The sequence below is a fragment of the Pseudorasbora parva genome, chromosome 3 (genome assembly GCF_024679245.1).
Source record: "Pseudorasbora parva isolate DD20220531a chromosome 3, ASM2467924v1, whole genome shotgun sequence".
In the NCBI taxonomy this organism is placed as follows: domain Eukaryota; kingdom Metazoa; phylum Chordata; class Actinopteri; order Cypriniformes; family Gobionidae; genus Pseudorasbora; species Pseudorasbora parva.
The window spans coordinates 23,132,755-23,152,933 of record NC_090174.1 but is presented as its reverse complement, the minus strand read 5'-3'; the positions used below and the strand labels follow the sequence as shown (position 1 = coordinate 23,152,933).

The window sequence follows — 20,179 nt, the reverse complement described above, 5'->3', positions numbered from 1 at the left end:
TGTCTGAGGGGAAGGAAGAGCATTCTCGCTTGCGGTTGCCAGATTTCAGTAATTTAAATCCCCCAATCAAAGCTTTTCTGTGAAAAGAACAAGTATACTATGCAGTGTTTTACCTAAACATGTATAATCAGGCAACTATATTCACGCAAGCTCTCTCTCTCTCGAGCAGAGATGATCTGAAAACACCAATAAACAAGTAGGCTGCATTTTATCAATCTCCATTTGAGATGTTTTGCTTAAAGTGTCATTCAGTCAGTTTGCGTTCTGTCCGGACGGTCAGACTCATGGTGTAGTATGAAGGTATTATTGGTTCAAAACAACTGAACACGTGTGAGTGTGAAATTTGTAACTGTAGAGCATATCCACACATGTGTATCAATACATTTGAAGTCACAGAGAAAAATCTTTTAGGAGTTGTAAACTTGTAGCTTTTTTTCTCTCTTACAAACTCAACACAACAGTTACACCTTCACACATTCTTCACTGCAGGTGCACAAATCCTATTCTACGAATGACAAATAAAGAAACACCTACACTCATATTTTTGCTACAGTTGCTGCAGTGCATATGGTGCAAAATGCAGTCACACACCCGTATCAAAAATGTGAAGTCACGGACAAATTTTGCACATCCGCAAATTAACATGTGAATCCATGCAATGAGAGTTGAACACTTGTAGAATATTTGGTCACAAATGCAAATGAGCTCTTCTGATTGGCCGAGATTCTCTGCTCTCTGCACAGGGCCTCCCACTGCCTCTCAGATGCACAACTCACTTTTGCTCCACATTTCTCGGTGTATATGGAGCAAAAGTGAGAGTGTGCAGAACTTGTCATTTGGAGGCAGAAAAACTGCGTGAGACAGCAGATTCAAGCAGTTGTAGTGATTGGACTTGTGATTGTGTTAGAAAAATATCCAAGAAAAGTAATGCATTTGTAACCAAATATTCTACAAGTGTTCAACTCTCATTGCATGGATTCACATGTTCATTTGCAGATGTGCAAAATTTGTCAGTGACTTCACATTTCTGATATGGGTGTGTGACTGCGTTTTGCACCATATGCACTGCAGCAACTGTAGCAAAAAAGTGAGCGTATGTGTTTCTTCATTTGTGATTCGTAGAATAGGATTTGTGCACCTGCAGTGAAGAATGTGTGAAGGTGTAACTGTTGTGTTGTGTTTTGTAGGTGAGAAAAAAAGCTACAAGTTTACAACTCCTAAAAGATTTTTCTCTGTGACTTCGAATTTATTTTATACACGTGTGGATATGCTCTACAGTTACAAATTTAACACTCACATGTGTTCAGTTGTTTTGCACCAACAATACCTTCATACTCAGGACTCACGAGCCGCTTTGCTGAACAACTGAACTGCAGTGTGCTGTAAGCTGCTGAAATAAGACAATCAGAGCAGAGCTCAACATTAATATTCATTACTCTTCCAAATAAGGCAAAAACAGAGCATTACATCCTAGGGACAATTTCTAGGGTTGTAAATGGACCTGTGAAACTGTATCTGGACAAATTTTGCCCTTAAATAAGCTGCATACCCTCTATGTAGATATCAGAGAACAATTTAACATATTGTTTCAACTCATTCTAGGGCACCTTTAAGACATGCTTTTTTGCAGTTAAATAACAGTGGAAATATTAAATTGACGAGATCAATTTAAATACTCTCCTCCCATGAGTTTGACATCTGAAAAGGAAAATCCATGCCTTTTCAGGTTTTTTCATTTTATTTTATTACTGTGCGCCTTTACTAAATTCTATGATGTGTCCCAGTTTGCCTACTTGAACTACGACCTAAAAGTATGTATACACTTTGTGAAGAAAAATAACATACTTTTGAGTGTGTCTAGCATACTTTTTGAGTGTGTAGAGTATGCAAGCTTTGGGACATACTACTTCGTCATCTTTAACGGGCTCTGTCGCTTAGTTACGTGCATCCCATCACTGCTTAAACTGTCCTGTCAGTCATCGTCACAGTTAAAATCCTCCACATTCAGTCTCAGTTCCTACCGTATCGGAGGGAAATGTAGTAGCATTTTGATTTGCCGTATGTGTGTCTTTAATGCAGAGACTTTTATCATGTGTTTGCAGTTTAAATATAATGATGCATTTAAAAGTTAATGGCCAAACGTGTCATTACAAAAGTTCACAATTCTGCTGCAGGTGAAATATAATGTGGATAACATTGAATAAATTATTTTAGTCAGATTAAATACTGATAATTGATCACTCAAGCTGTTAAACATGCACATGTAGTATTTTTGCAGTAAAATATCCCAAAATCACCAGGCCAGTGTTAAATATTTTGCTGAGTTTAGTTCTTACAATATCCCAAATATTTCCAACTATTTGTAAATTGTGAGAAATTGCTATTTTAACCAAGGAACCGGGACATCTGAGGGAGTCGCCTGTCAATTTCGGTCATATCTGCATTACCCTGCGTTACCTCGCACAGAGTAACGTCATAAAATCATTTTAAACACACTTAAATGTATCTAATATGATAAACAGAGCTGCGTTACTTCATACTCATTACCAGAAAAGCGGAAATGGCGCTGGCAACTGTGTCCCATCATAATAAAAGTCCCGCTGCTTGCGAAGTGTGTTTGGCGCAACAATTGCACCAGTGGCCTTGCTCAGCTCCTTCAACACTTGTTCCTGCTCTGCTCCATACTACAGTAACGTTAATAATTACATCCAAGAAACTTGATTTCTACCCTAGTCCTATCCGGATTCTTCCCCACCGGCTGTGTGGTGGCGTCATCAAGTTACGTCTTTGTTTTGAATTGACACCATCTAGTGGACGGAAAAGTTACATAGTGTAGCTTTAATCTTAACCTCTCTACTTAACTGTCGGACTCGCACATCCGTCATGTTTGTGGTTCTTTAACACTTTCTTTCATTTTTGTAGTTCTACTGGAATCCTCGTCCAACTTACAATGGGTTCAAGGCAATATCAGTCATTAGAGTGTGCATCAATCCGTACTTCGAATTCTCACCGGAAACACTAAACCATCCGGGTATCTTTGGAATACTCTTTTCAACATACTATGATTTGGGACATATTAATTCAATTGAGTATGGATAGTATGCTAATTGGGATACAGGGCTAGTTTTTTATTGCCAAAATAGGGTTTGCGCTGGAGCAAGCTATTAGTATATATAGCACCTACCCTTCAATTGTCATAGCAGATTCAATTGCCCCTTTATGTTTATGCGTTTCAGTCATGCTCTCTTTACAGCTGCTTCTCGTTGCCTCATTTTACCTCATTGTGTTTTATAACCAGACATGTCTGGCCTCGTGGTTCCTGCCTGTCCTTCTCCTCCATCACCCTGTAATTGTTTTGCCATTAATATAACCTTTGATATCGTATTGCTGTTACAAGAAAATTTGGATAAAAAAAAGCATGAAGCCGTATTATATATCAAAGTGTTGATGGGTTAAAGCCTCTGACCTATGGATCTGAACAACTGCCAAATCAATGCGTAGGCATTTACTTGTCTGCATACAAGCTTTAAAGGGCACTCTTGTTAGGCAGCTTAAACTCGAGACTTGTTAAAATGTAGCGGGTGAACTATGCAGGTGCAAGTGCAAGCAATGCTTAATGTTTGTCTTTATATATTTATGCAAGTAAATAAGTATGGACATAAATGCCACTATGTAACAAGGTGTCTCCTTTGTGTTTTCCTATTTCTAATGACTAATTATGAATAGAAAGGCAAAATAAAGGCCAATTTATCGTCAGTCTATTGATTATGAAGGCCAATTTGTCATCATTGTTAAAATAATTTCTTCCTTCAGTTGTTTCTCCGTTCCCATCATTCAATTCCATTCTTCTTGCTTTAAATATTGTACAGACACATTTCTGGGTTCTACTGCTAACCATGTGATGTGCGATTCAGTTCTCAGGGGTGTGATAGTACGGGAGGGCCCATAGCAACTGTTGCCGAGTGGTTGCTGTGCTGTGGGTTAATGAGACACTCAGGAGAATTGCAGGTGGTGTGTTGTAGGTGCCACTGCCATCAATTCATCCCAGTGCGTACTGGCTACTTGAAATGGATTCTGAATTCTATTTTGGTCTCTGCTGTATCAATCAAACAACTTCAATTTCTTATGCATCAACTGTGTGTCAACACGGGAAGTTTTTATATCATATACCCTTTTAAATGACTTAAATTGTCCTCATGTTATCATTATTTGGCTTTGATAGCCAAAAAGGGAAATGAAGTTACACCAGTGAGGTTCTGAACTAGTGCTTAAATTTGTTTCATTTCAGGTTGAATAATAAGTTATGCTCCATCAAAAGCATCTGTTGGTTAGCTGTCAATTACCACAGAAAATAATTTTACCTTGTTTTTCAGTTTGTAAATGCAAACAAATTTCCCAGTAGTGTACAAGCAGTAGGAGCCTATGGAGCAAAAATAAACATTGAAATACACAGTTTAAAGCATAGCCAACATGTATGCAAAGAATATAATTAGCGCTGTCAAAATTAGCACGTTAATGGATGCAATAAAACTATTTTTCAGTTTAACACAGTAAAAATATTTAACGCAGCATAGTTTTTTTTCTGTAATCCTTAGACAAGTTTAAAGGTAAATATAAAGATAACTATATTAGCGCCACACTAGTGGATGATATTGTTCTGTTCATTCTAAATACGTACTTGTCTGCTTTTTTAAATGCTCAAGTTCGTTACAGCAGGATGAATTCTGATTGGCTGTCAATGTTTTTATGGTTAGGGTTAGGAAAATAATTGTTCTGAAAGTGATTCCTACAATATTGTTTCTGTGTGCCATTATTGTCATAGCTGCTGTGTGAACTCTGCTATTCATTAATATTGAGAAAGATTTTTAGAACTTCTTTATCGTTATATTTATAGTTCATGTCTTTGGTGTAAACAGGCCTTTATTTATTCAAATTAGGGGTAGGCGATATAGGCTCAAAATTATCATGATATTTCAAGAATATTTGTGATAACTATAGTTATGACGATATTGAAAAAAAAATTATGGAACACTTATTGGTTATCGCAGCTTGAAGGCAGTAGCATTTATTAGTGCAAACAAAATTAGGGCATTGTCCATCCTTTTCCAATGAGCTACTGTCATTTGATGAAACAATATTTAATTCAAAGTGTAATTCTATTGTCATAAGGTGGCAGCAGCAGCATTATAGGCCCACACAACACGAGTCAAATGAGAACAAAGTAGCCTTAGTACAAGTTATTGGTGTTTTCACTGGAAATCTTAAAGGTCCCGTTCTTCGCGTGTTTACTAAAATCCTTTCCTAGATCTAACAACCCGTAACTGATGAACATAATCGTCAATGTTACCCTTCCGGTCAAATATTGCGCTGCAAACATTAATAACATCTTTAAGTTGTCAATGTAATGGCAGTTGTCAAGAGAGCTGACCTCTCTTGTAACCAAGTAGCTCACTTTTTAGGTACTAAATTGTCATCGGAGGCTGACATGCTGCTCTTCGTATATACTCTCTCAGACAGATGTTGTTGTGCGCGTTAGGGAAAGTAAATGCGCCATGCTTCATCCCGTCACTATATCATTGATATTGCAATATTGCACTTTTTTTTTAAATCATGTATAAATTTATTACCAGTATTATCGTGAACGGTATGATATGGCACACCCCTAATTCAAATGCTTTGAAGTTTTTAAAGACAAAAGAAAACGCCCTGTTTTGAATGTCCTATCTATGTAACACGTCGCGCAGAACATGCGCACCAGTATCGCGCGCACAGACAGCACACTGGAATCGAGTTCTCTTTCGCGCTTGAATGAACAATAACACGCAGAAAAGGCCCGTTTTGTTTTGTATTCCCATAAGAGCAAGTTTAAGTTCAACCAAACTTCAACTTAAACTTAAACGTGACATTGTCAGATCCCCGTCATGTTCTGCAGCGGCAGATCTTAAATTGACAGCAGCCTAATAAACCAGTTTCTATGATGTCTGTCATTAATTTTAATCAAAGAATAAAGATAACAGAGTAAATTGGTGCTTTAATAAGGATTCATCTATATTTAATGTTTAATGTATGCAATTAAGACTATAAAGTGTTTGATAACTTAATTCAATTTCTGTATATGTCTTAACAGGTAGGAAGGCCTAGGATTGTTTTAAGTTCACTTAATCTTTAAAACCTGATGTTGAAATTGATAGCTTTCGATTATGTTGAATACCTATCTCTGTTTTAAAAAAATCAATTTCAGACAGACGTCAGTAGCTGTATTAGTATCAGTGATACTGGCCTTCATTCATAAAAAGATGATTGATAGAACAAATATTTCAAATACACTTTTTTTTAAGTTGTTTCTACAATACATAACATTTTTAAATGTCAATGTTTTATCATAATTACAGATTTTTAAAAAAAGTATGCATCCATATTCATATGATCATATTTGTTTTTCTTCATTTTGCTCTCACAGATGTTTTTTTTTTTGCGACTTTCTCTTGTGAATGTGTTTGCATAGTTAGATTTGTGGAGGCAGCCATGTCACAATACTATTTTAAATGAATTATTACTATTTGTTTTTTTTCTGGCAAGTTGATTACACCGTTGGGAAGATAAAGGTTGCACGCTTGCATAGGCCACATATGTTCATTGGTTACCATAGCAACAGCACAGAGATACAAAGAAAACCTTCGTCCTTGAAAACTCTGTGGTGTTGAATGGTAGGGAAGCAAATGTGAATGGACTGTTAGTGAAGCTTCTGCGTGTACGAGAGACTAATATGTACCTTATATCCACTGAGAGAATCCACTGGTATTGAAGGCTTCAGTATGAGACCAAAAGCAGAATGCTATGCTTCTATGAATGAGTTCTATTATGTAACAAATGTTAAGTAACCTTATTTAGTAGTTGCAAACAGGGCCAGCGTTTATGTATGGCGGAGTATGGCAGTTGCCATACCCTGATGTTCAGACAAGCAGGGGAAATAAATAAACAGCTCATGATGCTGCTTGCTAGTTCCGTTGCAGCTTTGAAAAGTAAATTTAAAAAGCCTAATGCCATGTCCTAACCAGATGTGATGCAACAAGATTTTCAGCGGCAAACCAGGCTTGTCCCGAGATCAATAAATCAAAACTCTACAAGCGCACTGACTGCATTCACAATGAAATTGATAAGTAGTCTACAATATTGAACTCATAAATGGTACACAATTTTAGCATGAATTAAAATACATACTGAGTGACTGAATTTTTTTAAAATTTTTATAAATCATAGAATACACGTGTTTGATCATCTTGAGTTAACAGTTTGAACATAGTTTCCTTTAACTTATTTTTTAAGAGGTGAATTATCCATTGTTCCTTTAGTAAGGCTATCTGTAAAGGTCATGAAAAATTATATTCAAACTCACTTTAAATTGTTTTTACATTAAGCTGCTTTCGGTAACTTCAAGATTTACAAAAATGATATAATGAGAATGTACAACATGAATCAATTTTCCTAACCATATTTTTTTTTTGTTGTTGTATTTTTTGTCTGTTGTATAATTATGGCACACTTATAATAAGTGTTTATATTGGGGCTATTTCAGGTCAGACTGGTAGGCTCCGCTGCAGAGGAGCACAGTCCCTGCGTGACTTACCATAGACTTATACAGAGAGAAGTAGCTCCGGCTACAATGTTCTTCCTCAAGACCCACGCATTTCTATTTATTAACCGATAGAGCTGTCCGTAACCGATAAGTTACGGACTGCAACTTTAAATAAAGCACATAATCAGCACTTGTCATACTTTGTATGTTTCCAGCCACAACGCTGCATAAATAAAAACAGTAGTAAAATGAATATATTTTTCTCACGTGCCGCGTGTTAAAAGGATAGTTCACCCAAAAATGACAATTCTGTCATCATTTACTCACCCTAAATTAGTTCCAAACACAAAAGAAGATATTTTGAAAAATGTTGATAACCAGACTATTTCCATATTCGGAAAAAAATACTGTGGAAATCAATGGCTATGGTCAACTGCCAGGATATAGTCATTTAAAAGTTGTTGTTGCAGCCCTCAACTGATGTTGATGTTGTCATGTTGTGTTTTGGCCTGAAGCTCCGCCCTCCACCTATCCACCAATCACGAAGTCAGTAGTGTTTCAGCATCCGGGTTGCCAGCTCTGCTCCAGTTACCACAGCTGCAGCTACAAACGTTCCTGCTGGATCCTGCAGCAAATCTTGCAACCTCGAGTCAGAAGGGAGGATGGGAGGGGATCGTGATTGCAGTACCAGTTTTGTCCTCAATCTTACATACATTCCTTTAACATTTTAGTTTTTTCTCTCAGTAGTGTAATATGGTAGCCTAGAAATCTAGATGCACCCTAGCAGCAGCAAATCTAATCTGCTGCGAGTGTTGTCTAGCAACTTCTGAGGTAGAGATGTTAACCGATGACCGTTTGACCGATGGTTGACCGTATCAACGTTAAACGATCAAAGTTGTCGGTTGTCGATAAAAATAAAAAAAAGTGATCTCTAAATTAGGCTATTAAAGACAGTGGACTAAACGCTACTACAGTTGGCCATCTCATTCCAACCTTTTTTTGTGTGAAGTGAACAAATCCCTCACAGAGAGCGGGAGGCAGAGCGGCAGAGAGATGCAACAGCGTTGCTAAATTGCAGGGTGGCTTGCGGCTGTTATTTCAAATAGTGCAGCATATTTTAAACTAATCGGTTAATCGGTTTCAACCGGCTAATGAGGTTCGGTTGTCGGTCAAGAAAATGTTTAGTTTTTGCCATCCCTATTCTGAGCTGTAAAAACCAAACTCTGGTCAGTCCAATCACATCGTGTATAGAGTCAGTGGGTGGGGCTTAACATAATGATGGCAGAGTTGCGTGCTACCAGTAAACACAGAAGCTGGCGAACAAAGGTCTTTCAAATTAGCTTTGACTGTGACTCTGGAACAGTGTTTCCCAACCTTTTTTCAGTCATGGCACCCTTCAAAAATGTTCAACATTTTGTGGCACCCCCTCGCATACGTTACGCTAGGGGTGTAACAGTACAGATTGCTCATGGGTTGGTTTGTATAACGATTTAGGTTCACGGTTTCAGTACGGTTCGGTATTTGCTATGTTCAGAGAATAAAGGACTAATAAAAATAAAGAAAATAAGAAAAAATAACTTAAATACAAGCAGCAGCACAAATAAATAATATTGAGCAAAGATACTGATAAAATGAACAATGCTTTTCATGTTTTTCAGGTAGGTCTAACATTAGTTTTTAGGTAGAGAAATTGAATAAATAATCAAATGTAAAATAACTCCCTTGAGTTTCCTTTTGTCATATTGGACGTTCAGAAGTTTTACCTGGTGACCCCCATGATTTCCCATTGTCACATGTAAACCTCCTGTTTGTCTCCTCTCTCAGTGTCCAAGCAGATGACCGAATTCGCATTGAGAAACGAGAAAGTGCCATGTTTGAATACCCAACGGCGATGAGAATTATCAAAGACTTCTACAGAGACACCTCTCATGCAGCTGTGGAAAACCAGGAAAAGGGTAAATTCATTTATCTTTGTCTCCTAATTACTTTATCACCGTCTCTTAATGTCTGACCTCCCGTCATGAAGAAGCATCGGCTGGTCTTTTGGATAGAGACGTCTGCCCAAACTAATATGAGGTCAGTGTGTTTAATTGAAAAATCATTCCCTGTAGGCAGAAGGGAGGCAGATCAATGTCTGCTGTCCTTTAGACTGGACATGTGTAAAACCCGAGTTGGTGGCTTTTCCTGTCAAGACTGGGACTGAATCACCTCTTTGTCTTGTTCAGAATCCATTAATGGCATACAACAGACACCCTCTACATCACTGAAGTTTTCTCTGGTGCTCTGATGCCTTGCTTTGGATCTCAAATGCTATGTAAAAGCAACAAGTCTTTTAACATTTAAATTAATAATTTGATACAATGCACTTATTGTATACATACATGTTTTTACATTGTACTTGCATTTAAAAAAATACCTGCATGTAATCACATCAGTAATTAGTTTAATTAGATTTATATAATTACACTGTTGTGACTTCACTAAACTTTAAACCCGTTAAAGGGGGCCATCTTATATTCACGATATAGACTAAATCACATATCTATTAAACTGAAGATACCAAGTTTGCGCTGTTGACGCTTGTGCAGCCTCTCGAGGATAAATCAATGTGTTTACATGAGCACCGCTTACACTGAGAAACTGCGCTAAACATTCAAAATGTTGTTCTTATATTTATAACATATGATACAGTTAAACAACATTGCATGACCGTATTTGAAGAGTGTTTTCCTAAATACCATCATCACTGAAAATGACACTGATTTCATATGACAGCTCCATAAACAAATTAACATTAACTCACTTACATTTTAGATGCAATATTGAATGTTTTTGTTCTGTTTCAGCAGCGAAAATAGTTCCAAACAAAGATTCTAAGCAACAAAGTTTCAAACAGCAGAACCATAACGCGTCTCACAGCAACAGTGTGTGCGCGTTACTGAATGATTGTGTTTGAATGAATCGTTTAAATTAAAGATTCAATAACCTGTTTGTAACTACTGCATCAATCTTGAATGAATCAGCCGTTTGATTTGAAATTCTTCTGTTGAAAACCAGATTATTTCCACAAAAATCTCTTTTTCCCCAAAAAAATAAGTCTGGAAAATGGGGGGTCGTCTTATATTCAGGGTTGTCTTGTATTCAGGTATATACAGTAATATAAAGAGGAACCCTAATAATCATTCACTGAAGATTGATTCGAGTAGTTTCAATTCATATTTGATTGATTTAGCATTTTATTTTAAATTTCTATGTTTACTTTCACTTGAGCAACTGTTAAGATATCCCCACCAAAAAAACTTTTGTTTACTGTATACTTAATTTGTTTCTGCTGTGTTTTTATTTGTTCTGCTTCTGTTTTTAATTAATGACTGTTTACTTAAGCAACATTTGCTTAACTGATACTAATGCCTTTTTTAAAGTTAGTTTTTCAGTATTTTTTATATTTAAATTTTGAATAAAGTATTTTTTCAGAAACATATTAGATTTTGACATTTATTTATAAAGATTTATACATTTCTATGATTTATTGACTAAATGTAAATGTTTTATCAATTTTGATCAAGTTAATGCATCCTTGCTGAATATTTTAAAGTAGTAATTCAACTTTTGAAGGATACAGAAAGTTAGTACCTGGTCTTAAGACACCTTAACTGAATCAAACTGTCTGTCTGTCCAATTGCACATGTATGCTAAAAGCTCAACTCATGGTTTTTGTAATGTGTAATTTATCAGTATTGCAGTGAATAAGTCTACATTTTCTTTGTAAATAGATTCCTACTCCCTCTGTATGGGTTTGGAGAGCCTTATTATCTGCTGTCTTGGTCCTGTGATCCAGTATCTGGCTGAGTTTAAGCTAGAAAAGATTTTACTCTGTTCCAGGTACAGTACATTACACACTTTTCATTAATACCTAAGAGAGATAAAGGTATAATTTATCCAACAGTGAAAATTCTCTCAATAGCTGTGTTTCCATTTCCCTTTAAATTCTGCTAATTAAATTGTCAATTTAGCAAAAACTCACATTTATTGCTAAAAAAAAGAAAATGCTCGCATGAAGTGTCGCTTAAGTCTCCTTCACTTAAAAATAATGGCTAGTGGTGGTGATGCGATATGCATAATCCTACTAACACCCAATGCCATGATTTTTTTGAATGACTTATCACGAGAGGAAAAATAAGTCGCACAACATTCGTTTAATGGTTCACAATAGGCAAAACGTTTTTATCTAGTATGATAAAACAGCGCACTGTACGCATAACTGGAAATGTGGAAGCGGTCTTTTGCGGAATTATAAAAGGTCCATGAAATCTGGCTTCCTCAAGCTGCGCCTTTTGGAAAAAAATTGCATGTTGTGGTTTTAAAATATTTAGCACAATGTTTTGGCTGCTCGTCTCCATATAATAAAAGTGAATGGGGTCTGAGACTGCTGAGCTCCAAAAATGTACAGTCTTGTTCAAAATAATAGCAGTACAATGTGACTAACCAGAATAATCAAGGTTTTTAGTATATTTTTTATTGCTACGTGGCAAACAAGTTACCAGTAGGTTCAGTAGATTGTCAGAAAACAAATGAGACCCAGCATTCATGATATGCACGCTCTTAAGGCTGTGCAATTTGGGCAATTAGTTGAAAGGGGTGTGTTCAAAAAAATAGCAGTGTCTACCTTTGACTGTACAAACTCAAAACTATTTTGTACAAACATTTTTTTTTCTGGGATTTAGCAATCCTGTGAATCACTAAACTAATATTTAGTTGTATGACCACAGTTTTTTAAAACTGCTTGACATCTGTGTGGCATGGAGTCAACCAACTTGTGGCACCTCTCAGCTGTTATTCCACTCCATGATTCTTTAACAACATTCCACAATTCATTCACATTTCTTGGTTTTGCTTCAGAAACAGCATTTTTGATATCACCCCACAAGTTCTCAATTGGATTAAGGTCTGGAGATTGGGCTGGCCACTCCATAACATTCATTTTGTTGGTTTGGAACCAAGACTTTGCCCGTTTACTAGTGTGTATTGGGTCATTGTCTTGTTGAAACAACCGTTTCAAGGGCATGTCCTCTTCAGCATAGGGCAACATGACCTCTTCAAGTATTTTAACATATGCAAACTGATCCATGATCCCTGGTATGCGATAAATAGGCCCAACACCATAGTAGGAGAAACATGCCCATATCATGATGCTTGCACCTCCATGCTTCACTGTCTTCACTGTGTACTGTGGCTTGAATTCAGAGTTTGGGGGTCGTCTCACAAACTGCCTGTGGCCCTTGGACCCAAAAAGAACAATTTTACTCTCATCAGTCCACAAAATGTTCCTCCATTTCTCTTTAGGCCAGTTGATGTGTTCTTTGGCAAATTGTAACCTCTTCTGCACATGCCTTTTTTTTAACAGAGGGACTTTGCGGGGGATTCTTGAAAATAGATTAGCTTCACACAGACGTCTTCTAACTGTCACAGTACTTACAGGTAACTCCAGACTGTCTTTGATCATCCTGGAGGTGATCATTGGCTGAGCATTTGCCATTCTGGTTATTCTTCTATCCATTTTGATGGTTGTCTTCCGTTTTCTTCCACGTCTCTCTGGTTTTGCTCTCCATTTTAAGGCATTGGAGATCATTTTAGCTGAACAGCCTATCATTTATTGCACCTCTTTATAGGTTTTCCCCTCTCTAATCAACTTTTTAATTAAAGTACGCTGTTCTTCTGAACAATGTCTTGAACGACCCATTTTCCTCAGCTTTCAAATGCATGTTCAACAAGTGTTGGCTTCATCCTTAAATAGGGGCCACCTGATTCACACCTGTTTCTTCACAAAATTGATGACCTCAGTGATTGAATGCCACACTGCTATTTTTTTGAACACACCCCTTTCAACTAATTCAACTAATTGCCCAATTGCACAGCCTTAAGAGCGTGCATATCATGAATGCTGGGTCTCATTTGTTTTCTGACAATCTACTGAACCTACTGGTAACTTGTTTGCCACGTAGCAATAAAAAAATATACGAAAAACCTTGATTATTCTGGTTAGTCACATTGTACTGCTATTATTTTGAACAATACTGTACATGAAAATGATTTAATTGCAGAAAAAATGCCAAATAATCATTTTAAATCCTTTCTTTAAAATTTCCCCTTTGCTTGTGAATTGGGTTTCTGCTTTAAAGGGATAGTTCACCCAAAAATGAAAATTCTGTCATCATTTACTCACCCTCAAGTTTGTTCCAAACCTGTGTGAGTTTCTTTGTTCTGCCTAACACAAAAGCAAATATTTTGAAGAATGGTAGTGAATGGTTGCTCTATCTGCTTTGTTACAAACATTCTTCAAAATATCTTCTTTTGTGTAGAGCAGAAGAAATAAACTCACACAGGCTTGGAACAACTTAAGGGTGAGTAAACAATGACAGAATTTTCATTTTTAGGTGAAATATCCCTTTAACAGTGCTTGTTGCTTAGTAATTTGGATAATAATATAGCAAACTCATCATATGTGTTCACTTTGTATTACCTGAAGTAGTTAGTGTCTTCTACAATTATATTTTAATTTCTCTATGACTTTTGCTTCAAACACATTGAAAAATCCAGTGGTATAGTGTGAACCTATTAGAAGACTCTCTTATTTTCCCTCCCCACCTAAAGTAGACACATCTCGCACCTACTTCCATCAAGCACATGGGTAATAACTAGGGTGTTCGTTTATCCAAGTATAGTGTAGCAGCTGGAAACAGAGCCCAATCTGAATCGCAATGCTTGCAGAGTGTCACCTCTGATGTGTGAATCTTCAGTATTGTCCTATAATTACAGACTGATTAAGCACGTTTTTTAAAGAAAACTAAAAGGCCTTAACCTCACAGACTTTCTGAAAGAGCCTTAATTAACACGCATTATTAGCTGAAATAGGGCCTTGTTGCTTAATAGTTTGTCATGACTGTGTATTGTTGTTAGTCTGACTTGTTTATCCATTATATTTTTTCCTAATATGTAAAAATGTGTAAAGATGTAATTATGAATCAGTAGCTGCTCTTGTTGCAAACGCATTTTGGTTGTGTTGCTACGTTTGCAGCTCCTTTAAGCGGCTGTCGAGTGAGGCTGACCATATGCTGCTCAGTGCTGCTACCATGAAGAACCTGGAGATCCTATGCAACCAGGTCAGTCAAGGGAAGGAAAACATGGATGATGTAGTATTATATACAAACAGTCATACTGTTTACATCTGGTATTAACATTCGTCTTGGGTGATCCGATCACTTGTGCTGTGCTGTAAAAGATAGCTATTTACACAATGCTTTTTAAATGATTCCAAAGCCCCTTTCACACTGCGATTCTGGCAAATACACGGATAGTGCGACCCAGCATTTGTTCCCGGGCCGCTAGATTTGGTCCATTCACACTGGCAGGGAAATACCGTACTATTTGCGCTTTCACACACAATCCGTAATGGTCCCGGATCGAGTTGACACGTGACAGCGCGGATAGTAAGGAGCTCCGTGCTCGACTTGTGTCCAGTTTGCGCACATTTCTGCTTGTTTAATTTTAGTTTCTTTTGTATACGAACACTCTCGCCGTTTAAAACACAGACTAGCTCTTATGGCAATGCAGGGTTGAATTATTGAATAAACAAGCTCTAGGAGTCGCACGATAACTACGTACACGTTGCGGCATTAGTTTTGGCTTTTGTTTACACAGCAATCGACCCGGATCGAACCCCACAATGTTACTAGGTCCCCGACCCGGGTTCAATTCGGTAATCAATTCCAGGACGTGGTTGCTTTCACACAGAAGGCGACCTGGCAATGTTCTGGGAATATTGCGGGTCCAACGTGCAGTGTGAAAGGGGCTTAACTATGTTTCTATCCAGAGTTGCGAATTGGACTTGTGCGCAAAGTTGAAATATCACATTTAACGTTTGCGAATAAAGCAGCTTTTTCATCCCATGTGTTGAAGAGAACCAAATCGTTACTTCCTGAGAAAATTGCCGCAAAATATCTGTAACAAAAATAGAAGTTGCTGCAGGGGAAGCCACTGTGGTTCTTCTTTCCTCCATCATTAATGGCTTGTGTCAGATTCTGTTTTTTGTGTGAGACACTACTGGGAGGGAATTAAACCAAACCATTTTGGTGACAGACGTTGGCTCAGGCATATCAGAACATCTAAACCGAGATTTGAGATGCTGTGTGATGTCCAATTGCACCCTCTGTTGAGACAAACATCACAGGAGTTTTTAATGTTGTGCATCGAGGGATTTATTTGGGTAAATATATTTCCTTCATAGTTAATGTGCATGCCGTCTTATCAGATAAAAAATGTATCCACATCAATTTAACGATTTTAGGTGTCATGAACTGGCTTTTTTATAATTATGTTGATTGTGTAGTTTTTTGACTACAAATTGTATGAAAAAAACATCATAATGAATAAGTAATAGTCCATATTTGACCCTGTTTCTAGCCTCTCTCCTTGAACGCTTGGTTTTTATGGGTGTGTCGCACTGAAGACTTGAAAGTAAATGCCCACTGCTAGGATTGGATAAGCTTTGCATATTTAACAAGAGCCAGCTCCCCTGTTACCCCTTTTCCACCAAAGCAGTGCTGGTGCTGGTTCAGAGCCAATGCCTAGTTTCAAATCGGTTCTTTGGGTTTCCACCCAAAGCACCAGCGCCGAGCCAGGAAAAGTGGTTCTTAAGTAGCACCAAAACATTGCTGGGTTAGAAGTAAGAACTGAATAGCACTTGAGATCCACCATTTTTTAAATAGCAGCTAATGGAGCTAATAGCTTCTGCTTGTTTGTAATCACCGTCTATACAAATTACTGTGAACTGCATGAATGCGTTGGATTTGCTGTTTTTTGATGCAGATGATTTACGATGTCGTAAAGCCATGTGAATCAACAGTAACGCGGCGTTCGTTATTGTTGATGGAAAGCTTGTTCTAGATGCATCGGCACTGTGCAGCCCGAGCGCTGTATGACATTAAAGTAACAGCGAGAGTAAACGACTGCTTTTGAATTGGTCACGCGGTATTTTGATATCGTACACGGATCGGTCCACGCAGCGTTGATGCATAGACCATGCCTGGTGTGTTTGTGTTTCCCGCTGCCCTTCTAGCGTTGCTGAGAAAGATGAGGTGTATACAGTGACATAAGACCTGGCTCTGTAGTGGGTCTCAGCATGTGGAAAAGCAAACGGTTCTTAGAGGGCTCCTCAGTTGAACCAACTATGAACTGGCACTAGCACTGGCTCTGAACTAGCACCGGTTCATTCTGGTGGAAAAGGGGTATGTGAGTACATGTGAGGGATTGCTTTGAAAGCATGTGGGGAAACGGCAACCGCGAAGATTCGCCCAGCTCGCAAAATTTCTTTATCAAACAAACACAGTGATTTATCTCTCATCCACCCGCAATTAATTAGAACACAAACTTCAGCGATTGCATTTTTCCTTCAAATATCAAGTCGAGAGAGTGAACAACACACTTGGTAGCGCGTCTGAAAAACGCATAGCCCCGGGACGTTGGTCTTTGCACGCACTGGTCCATAGTCTGCACGCAATGGTCAGAGTCTGATCAGTGATCACGAAACGTAGCATAACACCTCAAATAAAGGACTCTCCAGCCTGTGACAGCGTGCTAGGTTATGTTCAGTTAGACACGTACAAATAAACAATAGATATCAACCGATCTGTAACAATGCAATACTTTCACATTTATTCATGTAATCCTGTATGCAAATCCAGTCTCTTGTTTACAAATGAATCTGTGGTGAAATAAAGCTCAACAAACAAACGTGCAATGCCTAACCCACGTGAGCCTTGAAATTCTCTTAATTAAATTCTTAATGAAAAATAAAGGTCATCCACACATTCATAATTTTGGAATCTGAATGAAGTTTATGCTGAATGTTTATTGCTTGGAAGTTCGATCCAGTTGAGCTCCACATAGGCGTATTTTTATCATGTCAGGCACGAGTCGGTGGTCAGGGCTACAGAATCAGGCGTAATACTTCTGTTGAGGCAGTGTTTCACCACACACTCAGACGTCACAGCCCTGCACAATCTGAGATTGAGCGTTTGATGTGTCAATAAAAGCTTTTCTTTGACTAAAAAGGAAGTTTTCAGCTCTGAAGCTTACAGGATATTCTTATATTACTATGACCTTTTATATATCAAAAGCTCAAGGGAAAGTTGATTTCTCAATTCATCACCCCTTTAAGTATTGTATGCTCATTTTTAGAATTGATGTGCATCTTGGCTAGCCTAGAAATCTAGACGCAACCTAGCGGCAGCTAATCTAATCTGCCACGAGTGTCGTCTAGCAACTCTCAATACACTTCTGAGCTGTAAAAGCCAAACTCTGGTCAGGCCAATCACATCGTGTACAGAGTCGGTTGGCAGGGCTTAACAAAGTGAAGGCAGTGTTGCGCTTGCGTGCTACTATAAATGCAGGAACTGGCGAACGGCGGCCTTTCGAATCGTCTTTGTCCGCGACTCTGGAAGACTTTGAGTTAAGCTTTTCTCTGAGAAAAGAACAAAGAGCGGCAAAGAAGTCATTCTTAAAAAGGGAAGATGTGTTCGGAGTTTTGCAGACCGTATACGAAAGTTTAATCTCCGCTTCACGTTGCACTGGCTGGTTGTAGCACTATCCAATTGCCTGCAGAGGGAGTTTGAAAAACAACAGTTTATCCCGCCTCTCGGATTGAGCCCTGTCAATAATGAGTTTCCAGACCATCTTGATGTGGGTCTGGCTTGTCAGGCTACATCTTGGCATTTCCATCTAGCATTAATTTTAGGTGGATGGAAACATACTGGAAACATACAGTGGAGCTCTCAATACAAATAAAAACAAATAAAAACATTAAGGCAGAAAATTTATAATAAATATTTCAAATGTTACTTTTTAGCTCCCTAAGCAAATTTGTGATCATGTGACTGTTATGTCATGTGAAGACTGTCAGATGTTCTTCCATTAAAGCTCAGTATGCTCTTTGGTTCATCTCAAATCATGCAGAAGAACATAATCATAAGGTTTTACACAAACGTGTGTTCATGCAGATTGAGTGCAGTTGTTATCAAAACAAATGAGAGACAATTTATTTATTTAATTTACTCACCTAAAGGATTATTAGGAACACCTGTTCAATTTCTCATTAAAGCTACACTGTGTGATATTTTCCCCCATCTAGCGGTGAAAAGGTATATGACCATCCAGTGGATAATAGTTTCTGTTCCTCTCCATTCTGATTTCGTTTTAAATCCTATGTTGGCCGATTTAATCCAAGATTAACATGGCAATCCCTCTCTTCATATTCGACACGGTGCCATTGAGTGTTAAAAGGCGAAAGGCGAAGCTTGAATTTACGGGTATGTCCCTCTTTGGCTAATGTACTTTCAAGATGGAGGGCCAACATGGCGACCAGCATTCGAACCCCTCACCCGTATGTATTTTCAATGGCATATTATAAACTTACGAGAATACTTTATTACTTGAAAGAAGTAAATATACATTAATGAGCACATATATTTTTGAAAGAACTATGTGTTTTTAGCTAAGAATAAACTAAAAAAGTTACACAGTGTAGCTTCAATGCAATTATCTAATCAACCAATCACATGGCAGTTGCTTCAATGCATTTAGGGGTGTGGTCCTGGTCAAGACAATCTCCTGAACTCCAAACTGAATGTCAGAATGGGAAAGATTGATTTAAGCAATTTTTTAGCAATTTTTTCTGAATTTGGCGTAAACAGAATGAGAACATGGATCCATCATGCCTTGTTACCACTGTGCAGGCTGGTGGTGGTGGTGTAATGGTGTGGGGGATGTTTTCTTGGCACTCTTTAGGCCCCTTAGTGCCAATTGGGCATTGTTTAAATGCTACGATCTACCTGAGCATTGTTTCTGACCATGTCTATCCCTTGTACCTATCCTCTGATCGCTTGAATCATTTCAAATCGGTTTCTTGAACATGAAAATGAGTTCACTGTACTAAAATGGCCCCCACAGTCACCAGATCTCAACCCAATAGAGCATCTTTGGGATGTGGTGGAACGGGAGCTCCGTGCCCTGGATGTGCATCCCACAAATCTCCTTCAACTGCAAGATGCTATCCTATCAATATGGGTCAACATTTCTAAAGAATGCTTTCAGCACCTTGTTGAATCAATGCCATATTGAATAAAGGCAGTTCTGAAGGCGAAAGGGGGTCAAACACAGTATTAGTATGGTGTTCCTAATAATTCTTTAGGTGAGTGTTTATTACATTGATAATTTAGTTTGTAATAAATTTAATTACAAGCATTTTTTGTTAATGGTCTAATTAAAAGTTTTTAAACTTTTAGCTAAATGGTTCCAACTGTAACAAAAAAGATCAATGAAACATCAATGTTAAAAATGTATTGTAAGATCAAAAAAAACTTATTACAAACATATTGAATGAAACAATTACATGCTCGCAAGTAAACTGATAACTCAAAAAAATCAGCTTATTGAAATAACCAGTTTTCCCCGTTTACATGCAAACCAGTAAACTGATAATGCAAGTAAACCGTGTTTACATGACTTTATTAATAAACGGGATTATTTCCTTGTAGTGACATCAAAAAT

The 20,179-nt window shown here is 37.8% G+C and overlaps 1 protein-coding gene across 1 annotated transcript in view; it reads left to right on the top strand.

Moving 5' to 3' along the window:
• Positions 1-20,179, top strand: part of msh3 (mutS homolog 3 (E. coli)) — a 114,254-nt gene that overhangs the window by 18,949 nt on the left and 75,126 nt on the right. Inside the window, exons 9-11 of the mRNA XM_067438181.1 lie at positions 9,401-9,531; positions 11,350-11,458; positions 14,652-14,736. Coding sequence (XP_067294282.1) covers positions 9,401-9,531; positions 11,350-11,458; positions 14,652-14,736 — 325 coding nt within the window. The remainder of the gene's footprint in view (positions 1-9,400; positions 9,532-11,349; positions 11,459-14,651; positions 14,737-20,179) is intronic.